Genomic DNA, 24,610 nt, shown 5'->3' with positions numbered 1-24,610 from the left:
TGAATAATATGAGTTACATTTAATTTCCCTTTGGGATCAATAAAGTTTTAGACCAAAGCAGCAAAAATCACAATAACTACAGTTCACGACTCGCGTGAGACTATGTGAAACGCTCCCACCCAAGTGTATTCTTGTCAGCGAGATGCTGCAGGGTAAATGTCAGAAGGCCGAAACCTAAGGTCCGGATCCAGTCAGCTGGACACTTGAGCCAGTGGCCCACCTCTCATCACGGATTGACAAACATGGCCACTCTGCCACATGCAAAGTAAGCAGAGACCGGGTATGTGTGAGGTGTGTGTTCTGTTAGCAGCATCTCAGGACACACGGCACAAATCGGATGTGCGGCTCTCCTAGCATCACACTACTGCTACGTTTCTATTCTGGGCCCACTTTGCTTTTATTTCCTCCACATCTGTCTCTTCTCCCTTGCCACCGATCACGACGATGACATCAATGAGATGCCGCTTTACAGCCAAGAAGCCATGGCGACGCCCCGCGCAGGACAAGCTGGCCGTCGACCAATTGTATCCGGGCTTCTGCTCGGCAGGCGGGGGCCGTGTCATCCCTGGCCGTCTCCACTTCACCACAGGATCGTTTCGGAGCGACCATGCCCTACTACGCCGAACCACTGTCAAGACTTAGTTAGCCAGACTTCTTCTGACACCCCTGTGACCCATCTGGGTCATTTATGGCTGGTTTGCATTTAAACTTTAAACCTGCAAGATGCGTCTTCATTCAAGCAAAGTTACAGAACAATTACAAATTGCCTTGCTGTTGATAGAGTACTATTTAATTAATCAAACAGCCTAAAGAAGAAGAGGAAGCAGTTTGTTGACGTGTGGTAAACTGCTCGTACCAAAACATCTATAGATTACATTTTGAAATGCTTTTTGCTAAGTGGTTTAATAGAAAGACATGACACCGGCTCATCCTTTGAGTCAGATCAGACGTTTACAAGGATATAAGAACAATTAGCGTCCGGGAAACTAAACAGAAAAAATAAATGAGGGATGGCCTAAGACTTTTGTGCAGAGCTAAATACTTGCTGTATTATTGTTGATTTCTGGGAGGAGAAAGTAAATATTGTTTATAAAAACTATTTACAATAAATTTTATCTTCTTTAAATAAGTATGTTTTTTTAAGTTCATTCCAGCAATCAGTAAACAGCATCATGGAGCCAGTTCTGATCTCGCTATGGAACTGCTTCACTGGAAAAAAAAAAAAAAAAAAAGAAAGAAAGAAATCCCTGTTCTGATGCAGTGAGGGTGAGCAGAAGGTCGAAGGTTTTCAGCATGCAGAGTTTTTTAGACAACAGGAAGTGACATATTGAGTTTTGGAGCAATGTGGCTTTGCAAAAAATAAATAAATAAAAACTCATATTGAGGCTTTGTTCTAGCTCAGGACACTTTAAAGTTTTCGTAATTTCTGCTTTCTATCATCCCACTATGTGATTTTATACCAAATGTCTCTGGATGCTTTTAAAAGGTTTTCTTGGATTTTTTTATTTATTTATTTATTTTATTTTTTTACATTTTTTCATATTACAACAAAAAATTTATTTTATTGTAATTTTAAGTAAAAATTATCAGGTTTATTTATTTATTTATTTATTTTACAAATGCAAATCTGAAATATGGTATATATATTTCTACTTAGCCCCGTTGACTCTGATAGCCCTAATTTTGTTTTAAATAAAAATGAAAACTGATTAAAAAAAACAGTTACTAAAACTTAAACATTAAATGTTGAAATCTTAAAGTTTAAGTTGACTGAGGCTTTATGCTTAAAAATTTTAAGTAAACTAAATAAGTGGAAGATTGCCTCAAGGAGTGGGGCTTTTTCCCAATCCACAATGTTTTCCTGTATTGACCCAGCTAAAGCACAGCGTTTGCTCCATCCAAATGATTCCAGAAAAGCTCAGCAGGACAGAAATTCTTTCTGTTCAAAAGAATGGTTTCACTACATCTTGAGATTTCCATCTTTGGACAAATGACCTTAAACATCAAGTTTCCCTTCAGACTTTAAACTCAACGACTGCTGCAGTATCCGATTCACAGATATCATCACTTCAGATCAACTTATAAAGTGCTCATTGAGAGCTAGAGCAAATAATTTCTATTGTTTGTTTTAACCTTCAGGGCGTGCCACGAGGGTGGGGCTGATATGTCGTGACAATACAGATGAAAGCAGCCTGGCAGACTAAGAAAAGAGAGCTGGTGTATCTTCAACACTTTTAGTCAATTGTGAGAACTTTCAGGTATCCATATTCTCTTCTCTATCGAACCCCACCCGTTTGTTTTTTTAACAACGCCACATTATCCGCGAGATGTTTGCTAACGACGCCCACTTTTCAATATTGACAAGACACATTATGTAATTTAAGAGCTGTTGTTGTGGCTGTGGAGTCATTTCTAACAGTTGAAATTATTTCTGATACATTTTGAAAAATATCTTCAACAAAAATCATAATTTTTCTCCAGGTAATTGGGGATAATCTTGTTTTTTTTTCCCATCCCAAACAATGTTCCTTGTAAGCACAAAGTTACGTTCACTGAGTGAATTAGACAATACACACATGAGTCACATGATATTTCAGACTAAAACAAGCAGTGGTTTTGTCCATTTTTAACGCTAATGCTGTTAGCTTTCATGCTAATGTCTGTTTAGCTGCTGGTTGGTTGTGAAACAGCAATACCTAATTGAGTTTAGAGCTTAAATTACAACCATCTGAATGATTTTAAGGTGATTCTGCTAGTACAAGAATAAAGTGGATTTTTTTTTTTTTTTAAATGTCCTTGTATTTCTTTAAAATCACCAGGAGAAGCGCGGTCGCTTAAGAATTCGTCACCGCCGCTGCTGCGTTTGCAGTCCACGGCTGCTGATTGACAACGAAAGGCTCCCTGGACCAGTTGTGTCAGTCACCTGGTCACTTTCTATTCTTGGTAGAAATTAAAATAAAGAAATAAATTAAAGAGTCAACCCCGTGATTGACTCGAGTCAAACAGGCTGACCACAGCACTTTAGGCCTGCAATTTATTACGTTAATATTCGGGAAGTGACAGACTTTTTTTTTTTTTTTCCAGGACTCCATCGTTCATGTTTAGTCCTGGTATTTGCCTCTGCTGAAGATTATAATTCTTGTACACATTAGATACAATCTTTTTCAATGATAGAATCAAACACTTCATCAGTTCTAGGATTTTATGTAACAAAAATAACCAAAAAATGGGCTGTAACTTAGGGCGCCAAGTTTTGGGGGACCCTAAAAAACTGTTTTAATATTTTTGCATGTTTTACAAACACTGCACTTTATATTGAAGTCATGGAATCAATTTTAAATTTTGTTGATTTCTTGTTCTTTGGCAAAAGCCCAAAAGCAATTTCTTCCGCTAGCAGTAAACATGCGTGTTTGTTTTGGTTGTATTTACCCAGAATTTCCTGCACTATAGTTAGCTTTCTGCTTTTGGAGCGGTCTTCAGTTTGCTTGGCACTGAAATATGCATTTGAATCGTGCCAGAGTTCACTACAACAGAATCAAGAGCTAGGTTTGTAGGTGGACCAGCGTTAGATCACGAGTTCACACCTCCCCAAACGAACCAGACCTGCTAGGCAATCAAAGTGGAATTTTACTAAAGTGGAATAAACCTTACACCAACCATCCATCAGTTCATACCTGCTAATGTGATAATTTGGAAAAAATAATAAAAAAAGACATTTCCTCTGTGATAGGGCACCAAAACTGGCTTCAGCCCAGGGGCCCTTATTCTTCCAGATCCGGCCCTGCATGGGAATAAAGGACACACACCAGAGCCAGAATTCTGCTCTTTTAGATGAAATAAAGCAAAGAAGTAATAGATCAGATTTGCATGTGTAAGCAGTGATGAGTAGGAACTTATCAAGGTAATCGCTTCTAAATACAACATTTGAGAATTAAAGAAGAATCTGATTCTTTGTTTTTTTCCAAACCGCTTCATGAGCGTTTGGTGAAAAAAAAGAGGTGAAATTATGATAAAATTAACTATTCACACAGATAGAAATCTCATTATTCGTTATCATTGAGAGAAACTGATTGCATTTTTAAAATCTGTTTAGTAAATATTATTTTTTTAATACATTTATGTCTGCCATAAATGGCTTTTTTTCTTCAAAAATAACAAAATAATAGAGAAAATTAGCTAAATTATATTTCCACTGTTTTAAGTGCTATATGAGGAACTAATCAGCGTTTAGAAATGTCATCCAGTGTTTCTCCATTGCATTTTCACTTCCAATACAGAAAGTAATTATTTAAAATATTTAGCACAAACACAGATCCCTTCTTTGTTTTTTGCAAAAAATTGTATCTTTGTCTAAAGACGCTTAAAGCAAATTAGAGAAATGTATCTCTCAGAACTGCCTTAAGCTTATGCAACTTTTTTTTAATTTGTCCTGCTACTTCAGTTATTGGGTTAGTTTCTCCGGCACCAAACAGGAGAAACCAACCCGGATCTCTGGTTGCGTCGGTGCAGAGCAAGAGGAGTTTTTCCGCTCCGAGCTGCAGGATCTTTTTTGTGCCAAGTGAAAATCTAATGGAGCACAAAACCGGCATTGCAAACAAATGATTCCAGACTATTTCAAAATTAGAAAATAAAACGAATGGGTTTGTGATAAATGCAGATTTGAACTACTTTTCATTTTCCTCTGATTTTAAAATGCACAGATGGAGTCCAGTCCAACGCTGCGGCGCTCTGGTTCTTAAACACCTTTAGCCATTTTCAGCAGAAAGTTTAGCAGATATGAAACAAACCGACTATTTATGTGGAGATTATTTTACTTCTGAAGCTGAATCTGGAAACAAAATCAAGCCCAATTTCATGGAATACTAGAGAATGTTGTGTTATCTTTTTTCCACCTTCAGCCAAATGGTAACACTGCAGACGCCTATATTATCTTTGATTCCACAGGTGGTCAGCCTCTTCTATTTCTCTCATCTTCCCCTCCGTTAGAAGAAAAACAAATTTGGCAGTTTAGAAACATTCCAGCTTCTGAAAAACGCGACCGATCATGGTGTGAAAAGTAAAAGGGCTCCTGTTATCGTTTCTGTGACGGTAACTGTGTTTTGAAACTGCAGATAGCAAGCAGAGAACAGCATGATAGCCTGACTAATCAAGCTGCTAATATTAGCCTGTTAGCAGGGATGGACACAGACACTAGGAGCTACTAGATCACTCGCTCCTTTTTCCTGTGGACAAAAACAGTGCCCTTCTGAAATCTTTTTTTTTGTTTGTTTTTCCCACAGTAGCTGTGTTTCCATTGACCAAATGATGGCACAATTTAACATTTCAAAAATACATTTGATTAATGGAAACAAAGCAATTTTGAAATTGGATGAGGTGTTTGTTTTAGTTGTATCAAAATTGGTTTATTTCGCAAAACTGCAATGGAAACATTTTTTTTACAAGTTGTAATTTTCCTCAGCATCGTTTTTCTCATTTCTCAAGGGTTTGTAGTTAATCTCAATAATCTTAACTCTCAAAGAATAATTTCCGTATTACATAATCTACAAGCAGAAGTCTAGACAATTATTTAAATTCTGTGCTGTTGCTTTGTTATATTTCATACAACTACATCAGCCATGTGCCAAACAAGGTGCCCTTTCATTCCACATGAGCACCTGGCCCCCAAAATGTCTGTGTACGCCCCTGCCTGTTATTTTTGTCTTACTCAATATTCTCCTCTTAAAAAGTCCAACTAAATTGTTAATTCTACATTTCTGCAAACGCCGCAACAGCAAAATAATAGTAAATTCTATATACAGTAGGAATGCACTGATCAATTTTTTTTTTAATTCCTATATTGATACAGATATTTGAGGTTCAGTATCGGCCAATATTGATCTGATACAGAAAAACAGCTGAACTGACAAAACATTTCGGGTTTTTTTTAAACATGGACATAAATGCACTGGATGGCACATTTATTTGATATTTGACTGTGTGCTGTATTTAAGTTCAACAGACTTAAGTACACTAAGAGCTTCACAAGCTCAGTCAAACATGTAAAAACAACTTTCATTTGTTCAGTCAGTGCAGTTAGGAGTAGAACAGCCAATGAAAAATAAATATTAAAGAAACTGAAACTTTAAAAAAAAGTTTGGTCAAACATGTTAAAAATAAACTGCAACAAAGCTTCTTTCAAATGATTCAGAAAGTGCAATTAGGAATTCTAAATATAAAAGTCATAAATAATAAAGCATGACATCACTCAGAGCACAAAGCATAGAATTAGAACTGACTAGATCTGCTGATATGGATCGGCCACATCGTCATCAATGATGTCTGATATAGAATTTTTTTCAATATCTGGACCAATATAGATATTAATATATCTCTGTTTTGGTTGTTTGTTGTTGTTTGTTTTTTTTTTATAAGATTAATCAAAATGTTTCAGGAGATCCTGTTCGCTTTAAATTTTGCCTGGATGGCATGAAAGCTTGCCGATTTTACTCACGGTTCTCAAATTTTGCTGTTAGCCGATGTCAACAATGCATTTACTGCACACACACATGCACGCACACACACAAACACTCCTTTACCCAAGGAAGAGAGTGAGGAAGGTCAAAGGTGAAAGACGAACGAACAAGTGTGAGACAAGCGAGGAACTCCAAAGCGTTTCATTCTTTGGACTCGGACAGTGGGAAGGAGGCAGGTGCTGCAGAAATAAACACACTAAAATAAGAGAAGAAGTGTGGAGGAAGAGAGGGGCTTTGGGGCCTAAATGTGTCTCTTTTTTCCCTCCACCCTGGAAGGAAAATAAGGAATCCTTTCTCAGAGCTGTGAGTGCAGCTGCGGGACACGGAGCAGTGTGTCCGCGCAGAGGGATGTCACGCGTTCCTCCGTCAACGAAGAAAACACAAAAGACGTGAAAGTCCTCACACACACCTACGACGGCTTTTGTGGTTGGAAAAAAAACAAACAAACTGATGGGGGTATCCGCCAGCACGCTCCGAGCGCTCGTTCTCCGGGGGCCCCCCAAGCCTTCTTCTTCTTCTTCTTTTTCTTCTTCTTCTTCAGCAGCAGCACTGCAATTTGGGTGTGCCGTTGGGGCCGGAGATAAGTATAGGTTGACTAATATGCACTTAGGATCCCGGGGAAGAAATACTTAGGGCTAAATGTTTAATTTGTGTTTGTTCAACACATGTCCAATTTCAGAGAGGGGTGGGGTGTTTGTCACGGGGAGTGAGGGGCCCGGTGTCTCTCTCAAAGAGCCCCGACAACAAATAATTAAGGCTCTCCGGATCGGGGCCACAGGCTTAAAGCGATGAAGCTGAATGACATCTTCGGCAAAAAAAAAAAAAAAAAGGAAAAAAAAAACATCTGGAAACGCTTAAACCTGCAACACGGTGCGTCTGGATGGAGGGAGGAGAAATAAAACGACAAAAACGACTCATCGAGTCAGGTACCGTCTCCATCAGGTCGATACGGGGGGCAGAGGGGGGATGGAGGGCGGTCTCTCGCTCTTCCTCCCTGACCGCAACCCGAGAGCCGCTCTGCGTTCCAACGAATCATTCTGGCCAAATGAAATCCGTTCAGAAAAAAAACAACACTTTTTTGTAGTTTTTGTTTTTTCACGCCAGAGCAAATGAATCCCGTTCCTGAACATTTCTGGCCGATTTAAAGATGGCTCAAGGCTGTCACAAAGGGACATCATGAATCTGAAAATGCAGTGTGAAATCAGACAGTTGTTTTTAGAAATGACCTGGTGGTGAAATGAAGGCCCACAGACTGAGATGTTATCTTCAACTGAGACGCACAGTTTGAAAGGATTTTAATACCAAAAGGAAACTAAGTAAATCATTAAGATCTTAGAAACATTTGAAAATAACAAATCAGTCATTTCAAATCTCTTCAAAATGTTTTTTTTTTTTAATCCGCATTTGGGCATTTGATAACTTATTGAGCTTCACAAGTCCCATACGGATCCCCCTGTGGAAACTTTCTGGATGCATCCCTCTGGTGACGCAGGAAGACATTTTTTTATAATTCATTTATGTTTAGACTGAAAGTGACGTATCTTTGAAAATGAGATATCATTTGGAAATATAGAAAAGAAGTTATTTAGACTCATATTGAGTTGTATAAACTCAAAAGTTTTAACCCTGAAGCCTTAAAAAAAGAAATAAAGTTGATTTTGGTTCTTCAATAGGAAATATATCTGCAGTCACATTCAATTAGTTAGACATTCCCTTTAAAACCAGCCCTTCAGCAGGTATTAAACATACTTTTTATTAAGTATAAAAATTGTTTCTTTTAATTGGTTGATGTAATATTCTGATTTTAAAAGTCATGTTTTCATTGACTGTAAATAGAAAATCGTCATAATTAATAATGATAGAATCTTTCAGACATCCATCTATCTTGAGTTAATCTATATAATGTGCTTCAATTAGTGATAAACTGGAATAAATGAACTTTTGAGTAATATTTGATTTGATACAATCAGTTGTTATTTATCAATTGACACAATTGATTGAACGAGATTCTTATTATTATGTCATAATAAATAAATAAATTTGTACATCAGTGAACTTTTTTGTAAATCATATTTAAAAATCTCCTATTTATAGATAAAGAAATCCTGCTTAGAGGACGGATCTGGTCATCACCTTTTATCATCACGTTTATCATATCGCTCATTACTTATGATAAATTTCTTAGATCATTTTCATGTACTGCTTTCGCAATAAATTCAAATGAATAATCTTCAAATCCCCCCAAAACTGTCTGCATTGTTATTTTTTACAATTTTCTCCACTGTTTGCTCAGTGAAAGCATCAATACATATCATTAAATTTAAAAAATATGATTAAATTCAGTGACTGTGTGCAGTTTAATAGTGACACAAATCACTTCTTTGGGTGACACCCCTATCCTAAAGAAACATATTATTAGTATTTGAGTGTCTATGATTGCTGTTCTCCTTAAGAAGAAGTAAAAAAATAGTTATCATCATCGCTATCACAAGAATACCACAAAATATCTTAATACGCAGTTATGTACAAGGTCCCAAACAGCACTGGATTCAGGAAAATAAGGGCCTCCGGCAGGAGCCAGTTTTTCTGCCCTATCTCAGAAAAAAAAAAAAATCTTTTACTCATGCAGAGTACAGATGATTAGGTCGGCCTTAGACAACTGTAGGTACAAATTAGTGGACGGTTAGTTTGAAATGCCTATATATTAGTTAAAAAAAGATAATTTTCAAATATTTGAGTATAGCTTATTAATAAAATGGCATTTTAAATTCATTTTAAAAAAATATTAAAATAAATTAAAAAAAGATCCCATGACTTTAACATGAGGTTCAATGTTTGTAAACACACACGCAAATTATTTTGGGTTGCCCCCCAAATACTTGCTGCCCTGGACAACCGCCCCTCATAATCCTTTTCTAAAGTCAGGCTCAGCTCACGACTCAGTTCTGGATCGTTTTGTGTTGAACTCCTGCAAAGGCGCTCTGGAGGAGCTGCAGAGGCCCCCCAGCTGGAGGCCCCTGACGTATGTTCAAAAGCCTTTCAATGGACCACACAGGCCTGATCACTTGTTGCTTCCCACAGAAGAGGAAGAAGAGTGGTGGTGGCACTGGAGGCAGTAAAGGGGCAGATGGGGGTGGTGGTGGGTGGGGGGGGCAGCAGGTCTCCCCCCTCGGAACAATGTGCTGAATCGGCAGCCTATATATAAGTCTGCCATTTGGACGCTCTAATGCCACTTTACCTTATGAGGGAAGTTCAGCCTGCAGCACCTGCTGCAAACAAAATGCCATAGGAGAGCGGGCCAGATTGTTTTTCACAGACACTCTCACTTACAACAGAGGTGTGCATGCTGGAGGGTGGAGGGGGCAGGAGGGTGGACTCAGTGGGAGGGTGGAGGAGGGTGGGTGTCTATAAATTGTTCTACCAGAGTCCAAACAATTAAACAACTTGTTGGGAATGGTGATTTACTGCGACAGCGAGGGGGGAAGGCCGGAACAGGGCAGCAGTAGGGAGGAGGAGGTGGTGAGGGGTGGGGGGGCAATTACAAGTCTGAAAAGAAGAAGAGAAAAAAAAGGGGGGGTAGAGGGCAGTTTGATGCGCACGAAATGAAAAGAAAAGAAAGGATGAGCTGGAAGCATTCAGCGGGTAAATCCTGGGAAATGGAGCATTCTCACCCAACTTCCACAAGTGATTAAAACCGCCAGGATGAGGAGTCAGTGACACGGCTGTCCGGACCTGCGTTTTGGGTTTTTTGTTTTTTTAAAAAACTCATTGTTGTCTTTCATGCATGAGCTCCCTCTCTCTTGCTCCTTCTCTCTCTTTCGCTCTGTTACTCTGAAAGCTTCTTATCTGCGGGCGGCCAGAGGCTTATCTCGGAGGTGTAGCGCCTCCGAACACGGGGAACACCCTCCAAGTGCCTTTATCGAGCATTTTCCACCACCACGCCGTGCGCCTTGTCCTCCCGTACCCCCTTCGCCCCACACCGTCCTGTCCCGTCATCCTTACAGTGAACTCCAGGGGCCAAAGCCTCTTCCTCCTCCTCCTCCTCCTCTTTGTCCTCCTCACGGGAACCGGGCTGAAAGCCGGACGATCATGGGATTAGACGCTCAAGTTCAAACTGTCGGATTTCAGCCGTGAACACCCATTGTGGGGTTTTTTGTGTGTGTGTGTGTGTGTTTTTTTTGTTTTTGTTTGTTTTTCTTTCTTATCACCTCAAGAGTTAAAACCGGAAAAAAAATTTAACCGAGAGACGATAAAAAACGCGCAGGGTCAAACCTGCGTGACCTCCCGCAAGATGGAAGCCTTCGTTTTGTTTCTCTCTGTGTATTCCAGATGATTTAGAAAGTTTTTATAAAGCAAGGATAAGAAGACGTATACATGACATACTGCAATAAATAAGTACAAACACACACTCTTGCTTAAATTCATACAAGCTGAATTTCACTGTCAGTTTCACAGACGTCAGATTTTATTTCTTCATAAACCGTTCTTTTTGTGTTTTTTCCCCAAACAAGCTATAAATATTTTTTTTAGAAATTGAATTAGTTTCTAAAATGTTCAAATAAGCTGTTGTTATATATGGTGTGACGTCTGATTTTTAATGTATCTTGAGAGTTTTGTGCCCAAAGTCACTAGAATCAGTCTGAGCTTGTGCCTACAGAAGAAGTCCTAAAAACTAAATTAACGCAATCTGATCTTTAGTTATTTTTGTAGTAATAATAATAATAATAATAATAATAATGACAATAAGTCACAGCAGATGAAATCTTTTTTTCCCCCCCTGCAACAAATGTTGTGATGGCATTTAGACAGCACTGCAGCGCATTTATTTCTGCTCCTAATAAATAACAAGCAAAAATAAAAAATTAAAATACATACAATAAAATAAAAAAACTAAAGGGTTTGTTGGTGTTTGCAGTCTCCAGCTGCCAACCTTTAATTCGGGCTGCTGTTCGGTTGGTTTCTGCTCATATCTGTGCGGTTTGGATCCTGCTTTTATTATACGATTGTTTCTGTTTAAGAGTTCGCAGACTGGAATGAAAAGTCACGCAAATGAACAGCCTTCTGTTTTTAATACTAATGTTATTATTTAAAAAAGGAGAACGCGTTTTAAAACTGTTAATCATGAGACCTTTTCTTTTACGACGAATTCCTGGCAGAAAAGTTTTAGGAGTTGAAGTAAGCTGATAAAAACTGCGGTCTCGTGTCTAAAGTTAAACTTCTGAGTCGCTTTGCTTTTTTTTCTCCCCCACATTTTTTTTTCTTATTTTTGTGCAGGGAATTGTTGAAAACAACCTCTGCGGATTTTAAGCAGCGCGATGCGCCCTGAATTTGCAGCTGTCATCGCTGTATTTATTTATTTATTCTTATTATTCTTTTCTTTTCTAAAACAAAACCGAGCAGCGGCGGTTCTGAGCAACGGGACAGGACCGGACAGGACGCCTCTCTTACCTGGACTCACTTCTTCTTCCACATGCGCCGCGCACACTCTCGCGAAAGAGAGAGAAGAAACAAAAACAAAACTTCGGAGGACTCGTCAGCTTGGGTTGAAGATGATGATGATGATGATGATGACGAACCGGCGGGCAGGAGAAGAAGCAAGTAGCGGGGAGTTCAGTTCGGGCTGCCTTCTGATCCCGGGAGTAAAGTCACCATCTCTGGACTTTTGGTGTAAACTCCCTCCGTTTGCGCTGCGCCGAGGAGGAGAGAAGAGAAGAAGAGTGCGGTGTCAAGGAGAGTTTCTGCGTCGCTGTCAGGAGTGACGCCCCGCCCCGGGAGCTGCCAGGTTTTTAATTTACACAGTGTCAATAATAATAATAATAATAATAGTAATTTAAAAAAATAATAAAAAATAAAGAAGAGTATTCATCGGGTTATTTCCCGTCCGGCACTATGTGGAGGCTTCAGTGAGAGTGCAGGGCACTGTCGGGCAATAAGGCAGCGGCAGGATAACCCCTCCTCTCCCTCCCACTTTCTCGCTCCCTTCCTTTCTCACACCCTTTCTCTCACTTCATCCAGACCTGCCCGTTAGTTTCACGGTCTTCCAAGACATTTACCTGCAACTGCAGACAACAGTGGGAGTCGGTGGTTTTCTCCCGCCTAGACCGCTCTATTATTATTTCTTTACATTTCTTCTTCTTTTAGAGATTCAGCGTGTGGCTCCGTGTAACAAGCCCTATGTATGTCCATCATTTTGTCTTAAAGCTCACAAAATAATATATTTTATTATTATTATCATTATTATTTTCTCAAGAATAAAAAAGACAACAAAAAAAAAAAATTACGCCATTATGTTCCGCCTGTGAAATTTACGGAGTAATTGATGTCGTAAACTGGCTCATCAGTGATCACTTACAATAAGAACAGAACAGTTTTAAAAATCCAAATCGGGATTCAGTTTAGTCCACAAAAAATAACATAAGTAATAAAAACTCATCATCCCGATTATGTTTTGGACACTTGTTGTTTTTCAGTCTGTCACAAAAAAAGAAGAAGCATATATTGAAGATAGGTTGGTGACATGAAAATCGACCAGAAATACGTTTTAAGCGCTGGAACAAGGCTCAGATTAACTTCTCGCGCTGCTGAAATGAAGTTTGAGCGTCCTGTCAGCGGCACGAGCGCCAGCTGCTCCTTAGCCATTAGATTTACTCTGGCGCCACCTTTCGCCAGGTTTTAGTCGTGCAGGGATAAAACATCATCTTCAACAGTTACTTTGCATGAGGTATACTGATTTTAATCAGTATACATGCGGCAGAAAATGTACTTATTCAGCTTGACAGCACAAATGAACGCACTGAAGTGAATTTGTGAAATTTCAAGTGCTGAGCTCATTTAGCTTACCTAATTCGTCAACCCATGTTAAAAAGAAGCTAAAACTAATAATTTGTTTATGATTAAAGCATCACAAATATCTGAAATAGTAAAAGAAAACAAGAAATGATTTAAGATTACAACAAGGTGGTGTGTAAACCGTTTGTTATTTCAAAGTTAAGAAGCTAAACTTGCTAGCACGTTTGACGTTAGCTTTGGCCTTGTCGCTATTATAATTACATCTGCTTAGCCTGCACAGATAGGGGAAAAATGTTATGTCTGTCCTCTGTTTGTCCTATTAACCCTTGTATGTCGAAATGGGGTCCAACCGACCCCACACACGTAAAACCTGTATCATTTTCCATGGGCCTCTATGTTTGCCTCAGTCCTCGCATGCACAAGGGTTGAGACATAAAAACAAGTCAAAAGAAGCTCAACGAGACATCACTAATCCAGAAATCTGATCATTTTGTCATGTTCAACCATGTTAAATAATGTGCATGACAGTTGAAGACAAAACAATACAAATGTAGTGAGTGGAAAAACCTGCAGTTTTACTGAATGATTTATAAAACCATATCCATTTCATTCTGTTAAAATTTTACAATCCAGATTGAGCTCTGCAGCTTCGACCAGGTAATCACTGTAGTCACATGTGGGGAAACTACAAAAAATAAACTGAGACATAAAAGTTACTTCTAGTGACTTAAGATTCCTTTAAAAATAAATAAATAAATGAAATAAAAACTGAACAGTGGGCAAAATTTTAGGCAATTGTTGTACACTTCATTTCAACACCCTTCTGATCTGGACTCTTATAGATACTTTTCTGGAACACTTGCTAGGGTGATACATTTCAGTAAATGTTCCTCATTTGTACATGTGTTTCTTAAGAATATGTGACAGGTAGTAAACAGACCTAGGTGAGGCTACTCCAATTTAACTTTTAGCTTTCTGTAGTTAAAGTGAGAGACAAACTCTAACATCACTGCCTTTCCAGAATTTGTCCTCGCATCATTGTGAATGCAACTTTGGTTCAGTCTTTTTCTTGTTGTTGAATCAACACAGTGCTTCATGCTTTCTCCAAAATAGTAAAGGCTGGTTTAAGTACATTTGACACTTGTAGATTTTTTTGTAACATTTGCTAATGTGATACATTTCAGTAAAAGTTCCTCATATGTACATTTATTTCTTAAGAATATGTGACAGGGACTAAACAGGCCTAAGTAAGCATACTGCTTATATTTATCTTTCAGTTTTCCCTAAAGTTGAAAGTTTTTTTACACTGCACAACCACACTCCAACGTGGCAAATTGTTTTGTTACCTTTAAAATTATCTACAGCTTTTGTCTCTGACTTATACGCTGTATGTTTCTTGGCCCTAATGATTCTTTTACTCCATCCATTATCTTACATGCTGAAGTGTGTTCACTAACAAAATATAGTACACCTGTAGTTGTTGAAGGTTCCATTACTAAAACTTATAAATGATCAATGTCAACCATCAGTCTGTATTAAAATATTTAGTACAATTTATTTAGATTTGATGTTTTGATGTGAGCACTTGGATTTCTATCGATTTATTGAATGATACTCTAACTGAATGATCATTCAGGTTTTATATAGTTTTTTCTTTCAATGTTTGTTGCACAAATTCAAATATATGCTGGCTATCAACCAACAATTCAATCAATGAGTCTTTGCTTTTTTTCTCAAGTACCCCCTCTCACAGAGACTTACTTACATCTTCTGACACCTGGCCCAACTTATAATAATATGAATTAAAGCTGCAAGCAGCCTCGAGCGGCCCTCGCAGCCAAGCACCGCTCCGGCCTATAGCCACCGCGGGGGAACCAGCACCGCCGCCCGCCCGCCACCGCATACGCTCTTGCGCAGTTGAAGCACGCGTCCGCCAGGCCATACGCACCAATGAGTTTGGCATCGCTCCCTGACGCCTCACCAAAAATCTGGTGCAGATCGGCCAATGTCACGAGGAGATATAGCTGATAGAATGACCTAGGGGGCGCAGTGGAGTCAAATTACAATTCAATGCTGTCAGGCTCTTTAGCGGTAACAAAGGTATCCAGTTTTTTACCAATCGGAAGGTGCGTGTTTTATTTAGAGACAATCATGTGCATATGGTTCTGCCATTTGGCCACGCCCCCACAGCTCAGCCAGCATTGACAGAGTTCATCATCAGGTCATTTTATGTTAGTTGGGAGAGAATTAATTCCATATGACTTAGAGAGTAAAAGTAAGACATACAATAGAAAAAACAGGTGAGTTCCTGTCGGAAGTGGGCGGGGTTAAGGTGATGTCATCAACTGACCATCTCAATGTGATGAGGGTTGGTCAGTAGTTAGACATAAGAAGTCTTATTCAGCTCTGACCTTCTATGTGGAAGTTATCGCATCTTTGTTTCATGGCGAATAGTCAAAGTTTGGGACTTAGCCACGCCCACATGCTTTGACATACAAAAATTCCTGTGATAACTTTTGACCTTTAATGTCTCAATTCTCTGCTGACTGAGTTTGAAGTCTGTATCTCAAAAGCTGTAGGAGTTCGATCAGATGCGACGTCTATAAAACGGAGGAAATGGCGGCTTTGATCCAAAATGGCCGACTTCCTGTTGGGTTTGGACCATGGCTCCAAGAGACTTTTTTTGTACATCCTGACAAGATACACATGTGTACCAAGTTTCATAATTAAAGGTTAAAGCATGACTTGGGGCTGATCATTTAAAATATGCTAAGGGGCGCTGTTGAGACCCCAGGCCACGCCCACCAACTATTGCACTGAATTCCTGTTCGGGGTTGGATAAGGATCCATCCTAGTGAGTTTGGTGCAGTTGGACTCAAAATTGTGGAATTCAGAGCCAAACGAATGGCATCGGCATTACAGGTCACTTTGCCACGCCGCCACGCCCACCTGCTGCAACCAAACCAAATGGGGTTGGAATCCACTACACACCAACATTTCTTCTGTCTGTGGACACAGTTTCATGTTGATTAGGTCAACAGGTTCAGATAGCGACCATTCTCTGTAAAACATGACATTTCCTGTTCTGAGGGGGCGTGGCTTAAGTGATGTCAAAATCTGACCATTAAGTCTTGTAGAGGACCCAAAGATGATCAATCACTGAAAGTTTGGTGCCTCTCTGACTTTTTGTGTGGGAGATATAACAGTTTTGAATTTCATGGCAAGTATGTGAACTTTGAGCCCTGGTATCACCCCTTCAGCATACATGAAAACTCACCATTTTGATAACTTTTAATCGGGCATGCCTTATGAACCAACTGACTAAGTTTGAAGCCAATCAATGTAAATCCCTAGGAAGCTGTAAATGGCAAAAAAAAATGGCAAAAATCGGACTTTCAATCCAAAATGGCCGACTTCCTATCATATTTGCACTGACATTAATTGTAAAATCTGAGCATCTTGGGGAGCTCTACATGTGTACCAAATTTCATGTCTCTATGATGAAGTAAGGTAATAGGAAAGGGTCTTTTGAATGTCGCTAGGTGGCGCCGTTGAGCCGTTTCTTTTGCGATTTTTGCATCGACCTTAAAATACGTAAATTTTTCGCAGTCTTGACGCGTCCACCAAAATAATTTTCAAAGTATTATTCGGTGTAGATGTTTTGCACCTCCTCTAGAGTTTAGTATCGATTTGAAGTTAGAAAAGAAGAATAGCAGTTTCTCTGCAATCAAACCTGACTCGGCACACACAGCTTCAGAGTCTGAAGAAGAGTGTGTGTGAGTTGTGCAGAAAGAATTTTTAATATCCAATTTATTTTTATTTCTATTTAACTCTCTGATTAACACCTCTATTTCCCGACTATACTTATTACATTCTAGAAAAATATGCTGCACTGTTTCTGACTCTCCACAATAACTACACAAACCTGTACTATGTTTATTAATTATTTTCAAAGTACTATTTAGCCCCGTATGCCCAAACCTTAATCTGGATATAACAACCTCTTCTTTTTTATTCCTATTACCTTCCCTACATTCCCCCTACTTTTTTTGAGTGCTATAATAAAATCGTGCCTTTTCTTCTCTGTCCCATAGTTCCTTCCATTTCTTTTTAATATATATTTTACTTAAACTTTTGACCTCATTTTTGCTTATTTTGATATTAACCTCAAATTTGCTGCACTCTTAGCAAATTTATCTGCCAACTCATTTCCTAGTATTCCAATATGAGCAGGAATCCACATTAACTTAACCCGGGATCCATATTTTTTAATTCTAAAAATTGATTGATTAATATCCAATATGATATCTTGTCTTGTTTCTGAATTCTGTTTTGAATCTGAACAAATCAATATTTCCTTCTTTCTCATTTCCTCACGCCATTCTAGAGCCATTAAAATAGCCATTAGCTCACCCGTGTAAACTGTCAATTTATCTGTTACTCTTTTATTTTTCATAATATTTAAGTCCGGAATTATAAATGCTATTCCAATTTTATCATTTAACAATTTAGAAGCATCTGTATATACTTGTAAATACCCAGCATATTCTTTCTTTATATACCTTTCCACCTCTTTTTTCTGTTTGTCTGCCTTTTTCCAATAAGCTTAAATCAACATCAGCTTTTCCACTTAACCAAGGTGGAGTATCAGGAATACTCACCACAGGACTAATTAAATAATGATTTATTCCTATTTCACTTATCTCAATATTAATAATCCATCCAAAACTATTAATTTTCTTATTTTTAACCTTTTCTTGACAAGGTTGTAACATAACATTTGGAGAATAATTTTCCTTATGTCCTTTAACATTTGCCCAATTTCTCTCCAGTTTCCACGGTGTCCTTGTTTTGAACGTCACGTCCTCAGGTGAAACTCATCAGCCTTACGCAGTTGTAGACCTCTTCAAAGAGGTGCATTTGCTTCTGTGGGAAATTTGAGCACCCAAAACAGGACAGCTACACCACATATTATGTTTGAGTCAAAACCACTCCAAAATGTGTAGGAATTTACCATCAAAAGAAATACGATGAAGACTGTAAACAGCAGCTCTATCGTCTTTCCCAGTAGAGGGTGCGAAGAGAGAAGACTTAGTCAGTCATGGACACCGTAAACATGAATACAGGCTGTGGGATGGGACCAGACTGCGTCTGGAAAGTGGGCTTTTAGAAATACAAATGAATGTTAGAGCACGTTATTGTTGTTATTTGTGGTTGGTCTAGTATTCGTAGTTTTTTTTCTTTTTCTTTTACTTGTTAATTAACAAGTAAAAGACAATTAATTTTCAGTTAATGACAGTTAATTGTCATTAACTGACATTAACTGTCATTAACGAGAATTCTGCAGTTGCTATGGAGTCTGAAGATTATACAAGATTTGATTCAGTTCAAACTGATTCACCCCACATTTAAACATCTTTAGAAGTGTTTAAAACTTTGAACGAAAGTCGGCCAAACGTAGTCCAGAGAAAAAGCTGGAATATGAGGAGGGCTTCAACGTACGGGAAAGATGTTGCTGGCAGTAATAAACCAACAATGAAGGAAGGAGAGAGAAGGCAATCTCTACTGCCTAGTTCGTAAGTTTGAAAAACATTTACTATACTACTATTGTTGCATAACTGTATTGTTCTCGCTGAAGATACCAAAACTAAGGGTTGCTAATTAGGTTAGCTAATGAAAGAGCCATGAGCTAATTAGATTGGCTAACCAAGTCCTGTCTTAAAGTAAATTGTGTTCCTTTGGCTTTCTTGTAGCTCATCTGGAATAAATAGATCCAAAGAGCAGCTAAGGCGACGAAGGAGATCTTCAGGTTTTCTATTCCAGCAGAAATATTCCAGTCCTCAAACTAGCACCAAAGGAATACGGGTACACAAACCTAACTTTTCTCTTTACATTTTTATTATTCATTCTAGTAAATGTCACTGTTTTCTGTCAAGATAGTTATGCCAATACAAATGTTTTTCTCTCGTGGCTGTTCAGTCATGCTACATCAGAGACTGATTCAAGAAAGAGAATATCCAAAGACTTGTGTGCAAAATGTGTTGTCGGTGTCAGAGGTTGAAGGAGAATAGTAACTGGTTTGAGATGATGAATGATGATAAATAGCATCTCTAAATTGCAGTGACGTGCGGTCAGGGTAGGCAGGTGAGCCTCACCTGTTATCATGGAAGAATAGTAATAAAATGATTTATATTGCTATTTTCACCCTGTGATTTGTACTATAAAGTACCTATTTTTTTACTTAGCTTAACCAATTCTGATTATTTTTTCTTCAAAATCTCTGGATTTTCGCATTTTCCCATTCAAATGCTCAGAAGCGAAGCCGGTGAGGCAGCAGCGAGCTGAGCCTCACCTGGAATTGCGCAACCTCTGGCTGCTATTCTATGGGACCAAGTTCGTCCTGTCTGTACGCCGGCAATAAAATGGCTAAAAAACATTTAATAAATGAACTGATTTTCCATAATTTCGCTTATGTATATAATGTACAGTTTTTTTGTTGTCACCAACTGTGTGTGTATCGTGTTTTGTGTGCGGAGGAGCGATCAGACATGAGGCAGGCAGTTCTCTTACCTCATGGCAGGGGGCGCTCATGATCCCAGATTTTGTGACTCCACAACTGCAGAGTAAGACACAGTGAGCTAGCCATGGAGCTAGCCATACAGTAAATAAGTAAAGTACAGCGATATATTTTTCTCCTCTCTTCCAACGTCAACATGAAAGACTACATTTCTGCACTCAAACAGTTTTCTAAAGTGGATTTTCAATTGAAGCAGGAGATAATAACTAAAGAAAGACCATCACCGGAGCTGAAAGTTTTGCTTCGAGACAGTTTGATGATTCTTAACGGAGTAGAAAAGACATGCCGAGGATAGACTTGGCTTTGGATGAATGGATATTTTTGTGCAGAATTAGCGGTGCACGGATTTCATTGATAAGTAAAGGTAAGACAGCAATAAGATGTTTTTGTTTAGTTTTTTTTTTTAATGAAATGTGCGTTTTGTGGGCTACAGTTTGTATGTCTAAATAATTCAGTAAAGTAGAAGCGGTAGCTAATCAACCACAACAATTACTTATTAATAAAACATTAAGCCTAAAACGTACTACAACAACATACTAAATGTTCTGTTCTGTGTGCAAAATTCTTGAATGTTTTTTTGGTGTTAAATCCTAAAACATGAAGTGGCATTGTTGTCAGCTATGGCAATGAGTCTGCGTGCAGCGTGGAGAATACTTCTTTCCCTTTACTGTGGATCATAGCACGAAATTACCTACATTTCATTGTTTCACTGAGTTAACACGGCTATGGATGACATGTAAAAGATTAGTCTTTTTGCCTCCCAGCGTTGTATGCCTGCGCGAAATTTCCGTACGTCCAATAACATGCATGGTGTCTAAGTCGTAAGTCAGTGCCTCACCAGCAATGAACCTCACCGCACGTCACTGCTAAATTGGTTGACATGTTGGATGTTAAAATAAACAGATGGGCTCCAGTTACAGGAGAACAGCATACTACTTTTCCCAAAATGCCACCAAAATTGGATGATAATAATAACAGCCAGAAAAACTGGCGCATATTCCAATGAGTGATGATTTCAACTTAGAAAATTGCGCAGTTATATGCTAAAGGAATTGCCGCTTTTGTGAAACTATCATTTCAATCTGGTCCAGATTTTCTTAAGGGTTGTTTTTGCACCTTGTTGAAAAACAGAAGTAGTTATAAAGGCTATTAGAGACCAAAAAAACCTTGAAAACAAAAAACAAATTATTTGAATAAAAGTTTTCATGACCTTTAAAAAAATCTCAAATTATTACAAAAAAGAACCCCCTGAAATTAACCCAAAAACCTTGCTCCAAAACTCAACTACATATTTACAAATGTGTGTGGCTTTGCCTCCAGGTGTTTGATTCTCAAGGGAGCGATGTCACTCCTCTGCCCCTGGTTGCCGTTGTTGACGACCCGGACCCCAAAACACGTGAAAAATCGTCTCTGGAGGAAGTCCTCTTCAAAAAAGGATCATCGATTTTCAAGTCCTCTACACCCACTGATGTGGTTTCGTCCAGGTACGGCGACATTCAAACACACAAGCCAATAAACATGGAGGGACACTCCATGTTTATTGGGACACCTGATAAAATGTTTTAAAAGCCTTCAAAAAAAAATGTTTAATCGTACCAATGACACTGTCTTTTATTGGAATATACAAATATTCAGTAGGGAAACAGTCCACCATAGTGAAATGAAATAATTTGACACTTTTCACAACTATCTTTTGCCAGTAAGTCTACTAGAGCATTCCACACGGTCGAAGCGTGCATGGAGAGAAATTTATGGATATTCATTTTTTTGGACACTTTCTCTGCATTTCTCCAAAAACTGAAAGTCTTGTGTCCTATTCATCCCACTCCACAGGTTTTCTTTCGAATCAAGCTGTGGTCGCTGAGAGGCTTTTGAAAAAGATTGATTTATGACTTTTTGACTGATCAACTTCAACTTTGCAAATTTGGTCCCAGGTTTTGAATCTGTCCTAATGTTTCTATGTAAAATGATGTATGGCATATGGAGTTCAGTACGCCATGCTTTCAAGTAGTGTTTCTATGGGTCTTTATTTTTTTAACAGAGTAAATATTCCAATACTTAAACTCTTTCTGTTTGTGTGAATTGCAGGTTTGGCAGCTCATTTACCAGCAAGCCCACGGAATCTGGTGCTCTCTCAAGAAGCAGCATAACCGACGATAGTTTTTCTCTGCCCAGCACTGATGCTGCTTATGGTGGTTGCTATAATTTTTATTTTATTTTTATTTTTTTGCTGTACATATTGAACGAATGCCCAGTGTAAATTCTTTGACTTGAGTTGTTCCCCTCAAGACAAGTAGATGAGGTCGGATTTGGTGTTTCTGTTTTAAATTTGGATATCAGTGGAATTACTGAAAATTGTATCAAACGTATCATCTATTGATATTGATATTGATCGTGTGTCTATAGCGATGCATCAGTAACGATGTATTACTGTCGCTCGTCCAAACAAACAGACAGACATGCCATTTTGTCAAACGCCAACATCAAAATAATCAAACAAATGAACATGAAATATGCAAATCAGTGTTTCACTTACTTACTAATTAAAGGCAGCTCTAAACAGGTGGGGGTTTTTAGCCTCGATTTGACGGAACTTGGTGTTTCTGCAGTCGTGCAGTTTTCTGGAAATAATCCGTTTTGTGCTCCTGTTGCTTTCAGAATTCCCACGGAAGCCTGTGGCTGAGGGATTCGACATCATCCTCAGCGAGACGGACACCATCTCGCTGCTGGACCTGCCCCCCACCCTCGTCTCAGAAGATGCTGAGGACGCAGACGCGGTGAAGTGAGTGCATCTGAATCGAGATCTTGAACTTGAAGTGGAACTTATGAGGCTAAAATTTCCTTTATTTTCCTTTTTGCTCTTCTGTTGCAGACAGAGAAACCGCGACTACGCCGAGTTTTGCAGTAGTAAAATGGGCAGTGATAATTTTTTCGAGCGATCATCTCAGACACTTGTCGGGGAGCATAAATGCAAATACACCCAGACCGACACGAACAAAAGTGTAAACAAGGGTGAGAGTTGACACAAAACACCGCAAAAGTGTTTTGTGTTGTTTATGTCTGATTTCGGATTTGTTTGACTTGGAAGGTCAACAAAAAAAAAAAAAAAATGATGCTTTGTGTTCATGCTTACAGGCACAATCGCTACTACCTGGGACATATATGATTCGTTCTCTATGTCGACTGAAAATAGGGAAACCAGGGAATCTGAGCGGGTGGATTATCTCACGAGAACCAGGAATAAGCAAGACGTTTCAGAAGTAACCATGAGCAGGGAAACAGGTAAGAGTTTCAGTGAAAATCAGGCTTACTTCTTGCTCTGCTCCCAATCCTAGGCATTTGCTTTTCTGAAATATGCCAAATGTAATGAAGAAATTAACTTGTTTCAATGCAAAAGGTCAAACTCGAGAATACACTCAGCACCAAAACAGAGATGTAGCTCGAGCTAATATTTCTCTTCATTTCAACGATTATGTATTTCAGCAAAAGGAACAAAATCATCTCTTCTCTATAAAAAATAAGATTAATCATACTGATAATAATACCCTGTACAAGATTATAGCATGAAAATACTGTGCAGTTATCAGAAATAGAAAGATAGTACTGAGTTGCATGTTAGGTTTTTTATTATTATTTTACAATTTTAACTTATTCTGATTGGATTGAAAACAGATTCAACGTTATGATAAAGATGTATAATTAAACACTCAAAATTAAAGATATATTTATACATTTTTTTGCATGTTTTTCCTCATTGTTCTTCTAACTTTCTGAAGTCCTTCTAGCACCCCCTGGTGGCCACTCCACAGTTTATAGGTCTCATATGAAGCAGATTTTTGTCATTATAGAAAGAAAGAAAAAAATGCGTAGTTGTACAACAACAAACTTCCAAAACATTTCAGATTAATCTTCAAATTTTTCTAGAACACACGGGGAAATTATTGAGCTCCAAAAGTCAAACATTTGTAAGACAAAAACGCAGAAGTTTTGGGATTCCATCCATCCATCCATTTTCTGAACACCCTTGTCCCTTAGTGGGGTCAGGAGGGGTGCTGGTGCCTATCTCCAGCTAACGTTCCGGGCGAGAGGCGGGGTACATCCTGGAGAGGTCGCCAGTCTGTCGCAGAAGGTTTGGGATTATTCTCAGAAATTTTCAAGAAAAAACAAGGATATTTCGGAGTTTCACAAGTCAAAAATTGTTCTCTTTTTTTTCTTTGTGTCTATGCAAACATAAACCATATCTTTCAGACTTGTACTTTTGAAAACAAAAACATGAATGTTTCCTTTTATTCCACCTTCACAAGAAATGAACTGTGCTGATCTACCATATAAAATTCAAATAAATTAGATGAAAGTCTGTTCTATTATAACAATATTAATAAAGAACATTCATGCCACTTGTTCATTTGACATTTCTTTGGGTTCCGGTTTGAGTCACACATTTTTGCCTTATGTATGAAAATGATTTTTAATTTTCTTTTTATGTGTCATTTCCACAGGCAGTGGCGTCAGCTCGGCGGCAGAGACGGACGCTGATCTGTTCATGTTAAAAACTGAGTCAAACTTGGAAAAGATCCTGTCGTCGGAAGCTTTCATGAAAAGCGTGTCGATAATGGAGAGAGTGATAGTGCTGAACATTTTTCAGCCTAAGCTGGCTGCCTTCAGAGGGCTGCCTGTCCTGAAAGGTAAGCTCAGTCAGCCTGTATGCAGATGTGTTTCAACTGACCTTAAA

General features: G+C 38.6%; 2 protein-coding genes across 3 annotated transcripts in view; one reads left to right on the top strand and one right to left on the bottom strand.

Moving 5' to 3' along the window:
* Positions 1-12,414, bottom strand: part of LOC106937266 (transcription factor SOX-6-like) — a 54,340-nt gene extending 41,926 nt beyond the window's left edge. For both annotated transcript variants that reach the window (XM_015018678.1, XM_015018680.1), the window contains exon 1: positions 11,961-12,414. The gene's annotated coding sequence lies outside the window, so the exon portion shown is untranslated. The remainder of the gene's footprint in view (positions 1-11,960) is intronic.
* A 5,805-nt stretch (positions 12,415-18,219) lies between these two features.
* Positions 18,220-24,610, top strand: part of LOC106937265 (WD repeat-containing protein 78-like) — an 18,416-nt gene continuing 12,025 nt past the window's right edge. Inside the window, exons 1-8 of the mRNA XM_015018677.1 lie at positions 18,220-18,877; positions 19,055-19,166; positions 21,199-21,362; positions 21,967-22,070; positions 22,537-22,660; positions 22,751-22,890; positions 23,014-23,160; positions 24,378-24,563. Coding sequence (XP_014874163.1) covers positions 18,783-18,877; positions 19,055-19,166; positions 21,199-21,362; positions 21,967-22,070; positions 22,537-22,660; positions 22,751-22,890; positions 23,014-23,160; positions 24,378-24,563 — 1,072 coding nt within the window. The 5' untranslated portion in view covers positions 18,220-18,782. The remainder of the gene's footprint in view (positions 18,878-19,054; positions 19,167-21,198; positions 21,363-21,966; positions 22,071-22,536; positions 22,661-22,750; positions 22,891-23,013; positions 23,161-24,377; positions 24,564-24,610) is intronic.

Source organism: Poecilia latipinna, unplaced genomic scaffold (genome assembly GCF_001443285.1).
Source record: "Poecilia latipinna isolate Pla-1442-1.1 unplaced genomic scaffold, P_latipinna-1.0 Scaffold2307, whole genome shotgun sequence".
In the NCBI taxonomy this organism is placed as follows: domain Eukaryota; kingdom Metazoa; phylum Chordata; class Actinopteri; order Cyprinodontiformes; family Poeciliidae; genus Poecilia; species Poecilia latipinna.
Note: the sequence above shows the minus strand (reverse complement) of the source record. Positions and strands in the feature narration are given on the sequence as shown.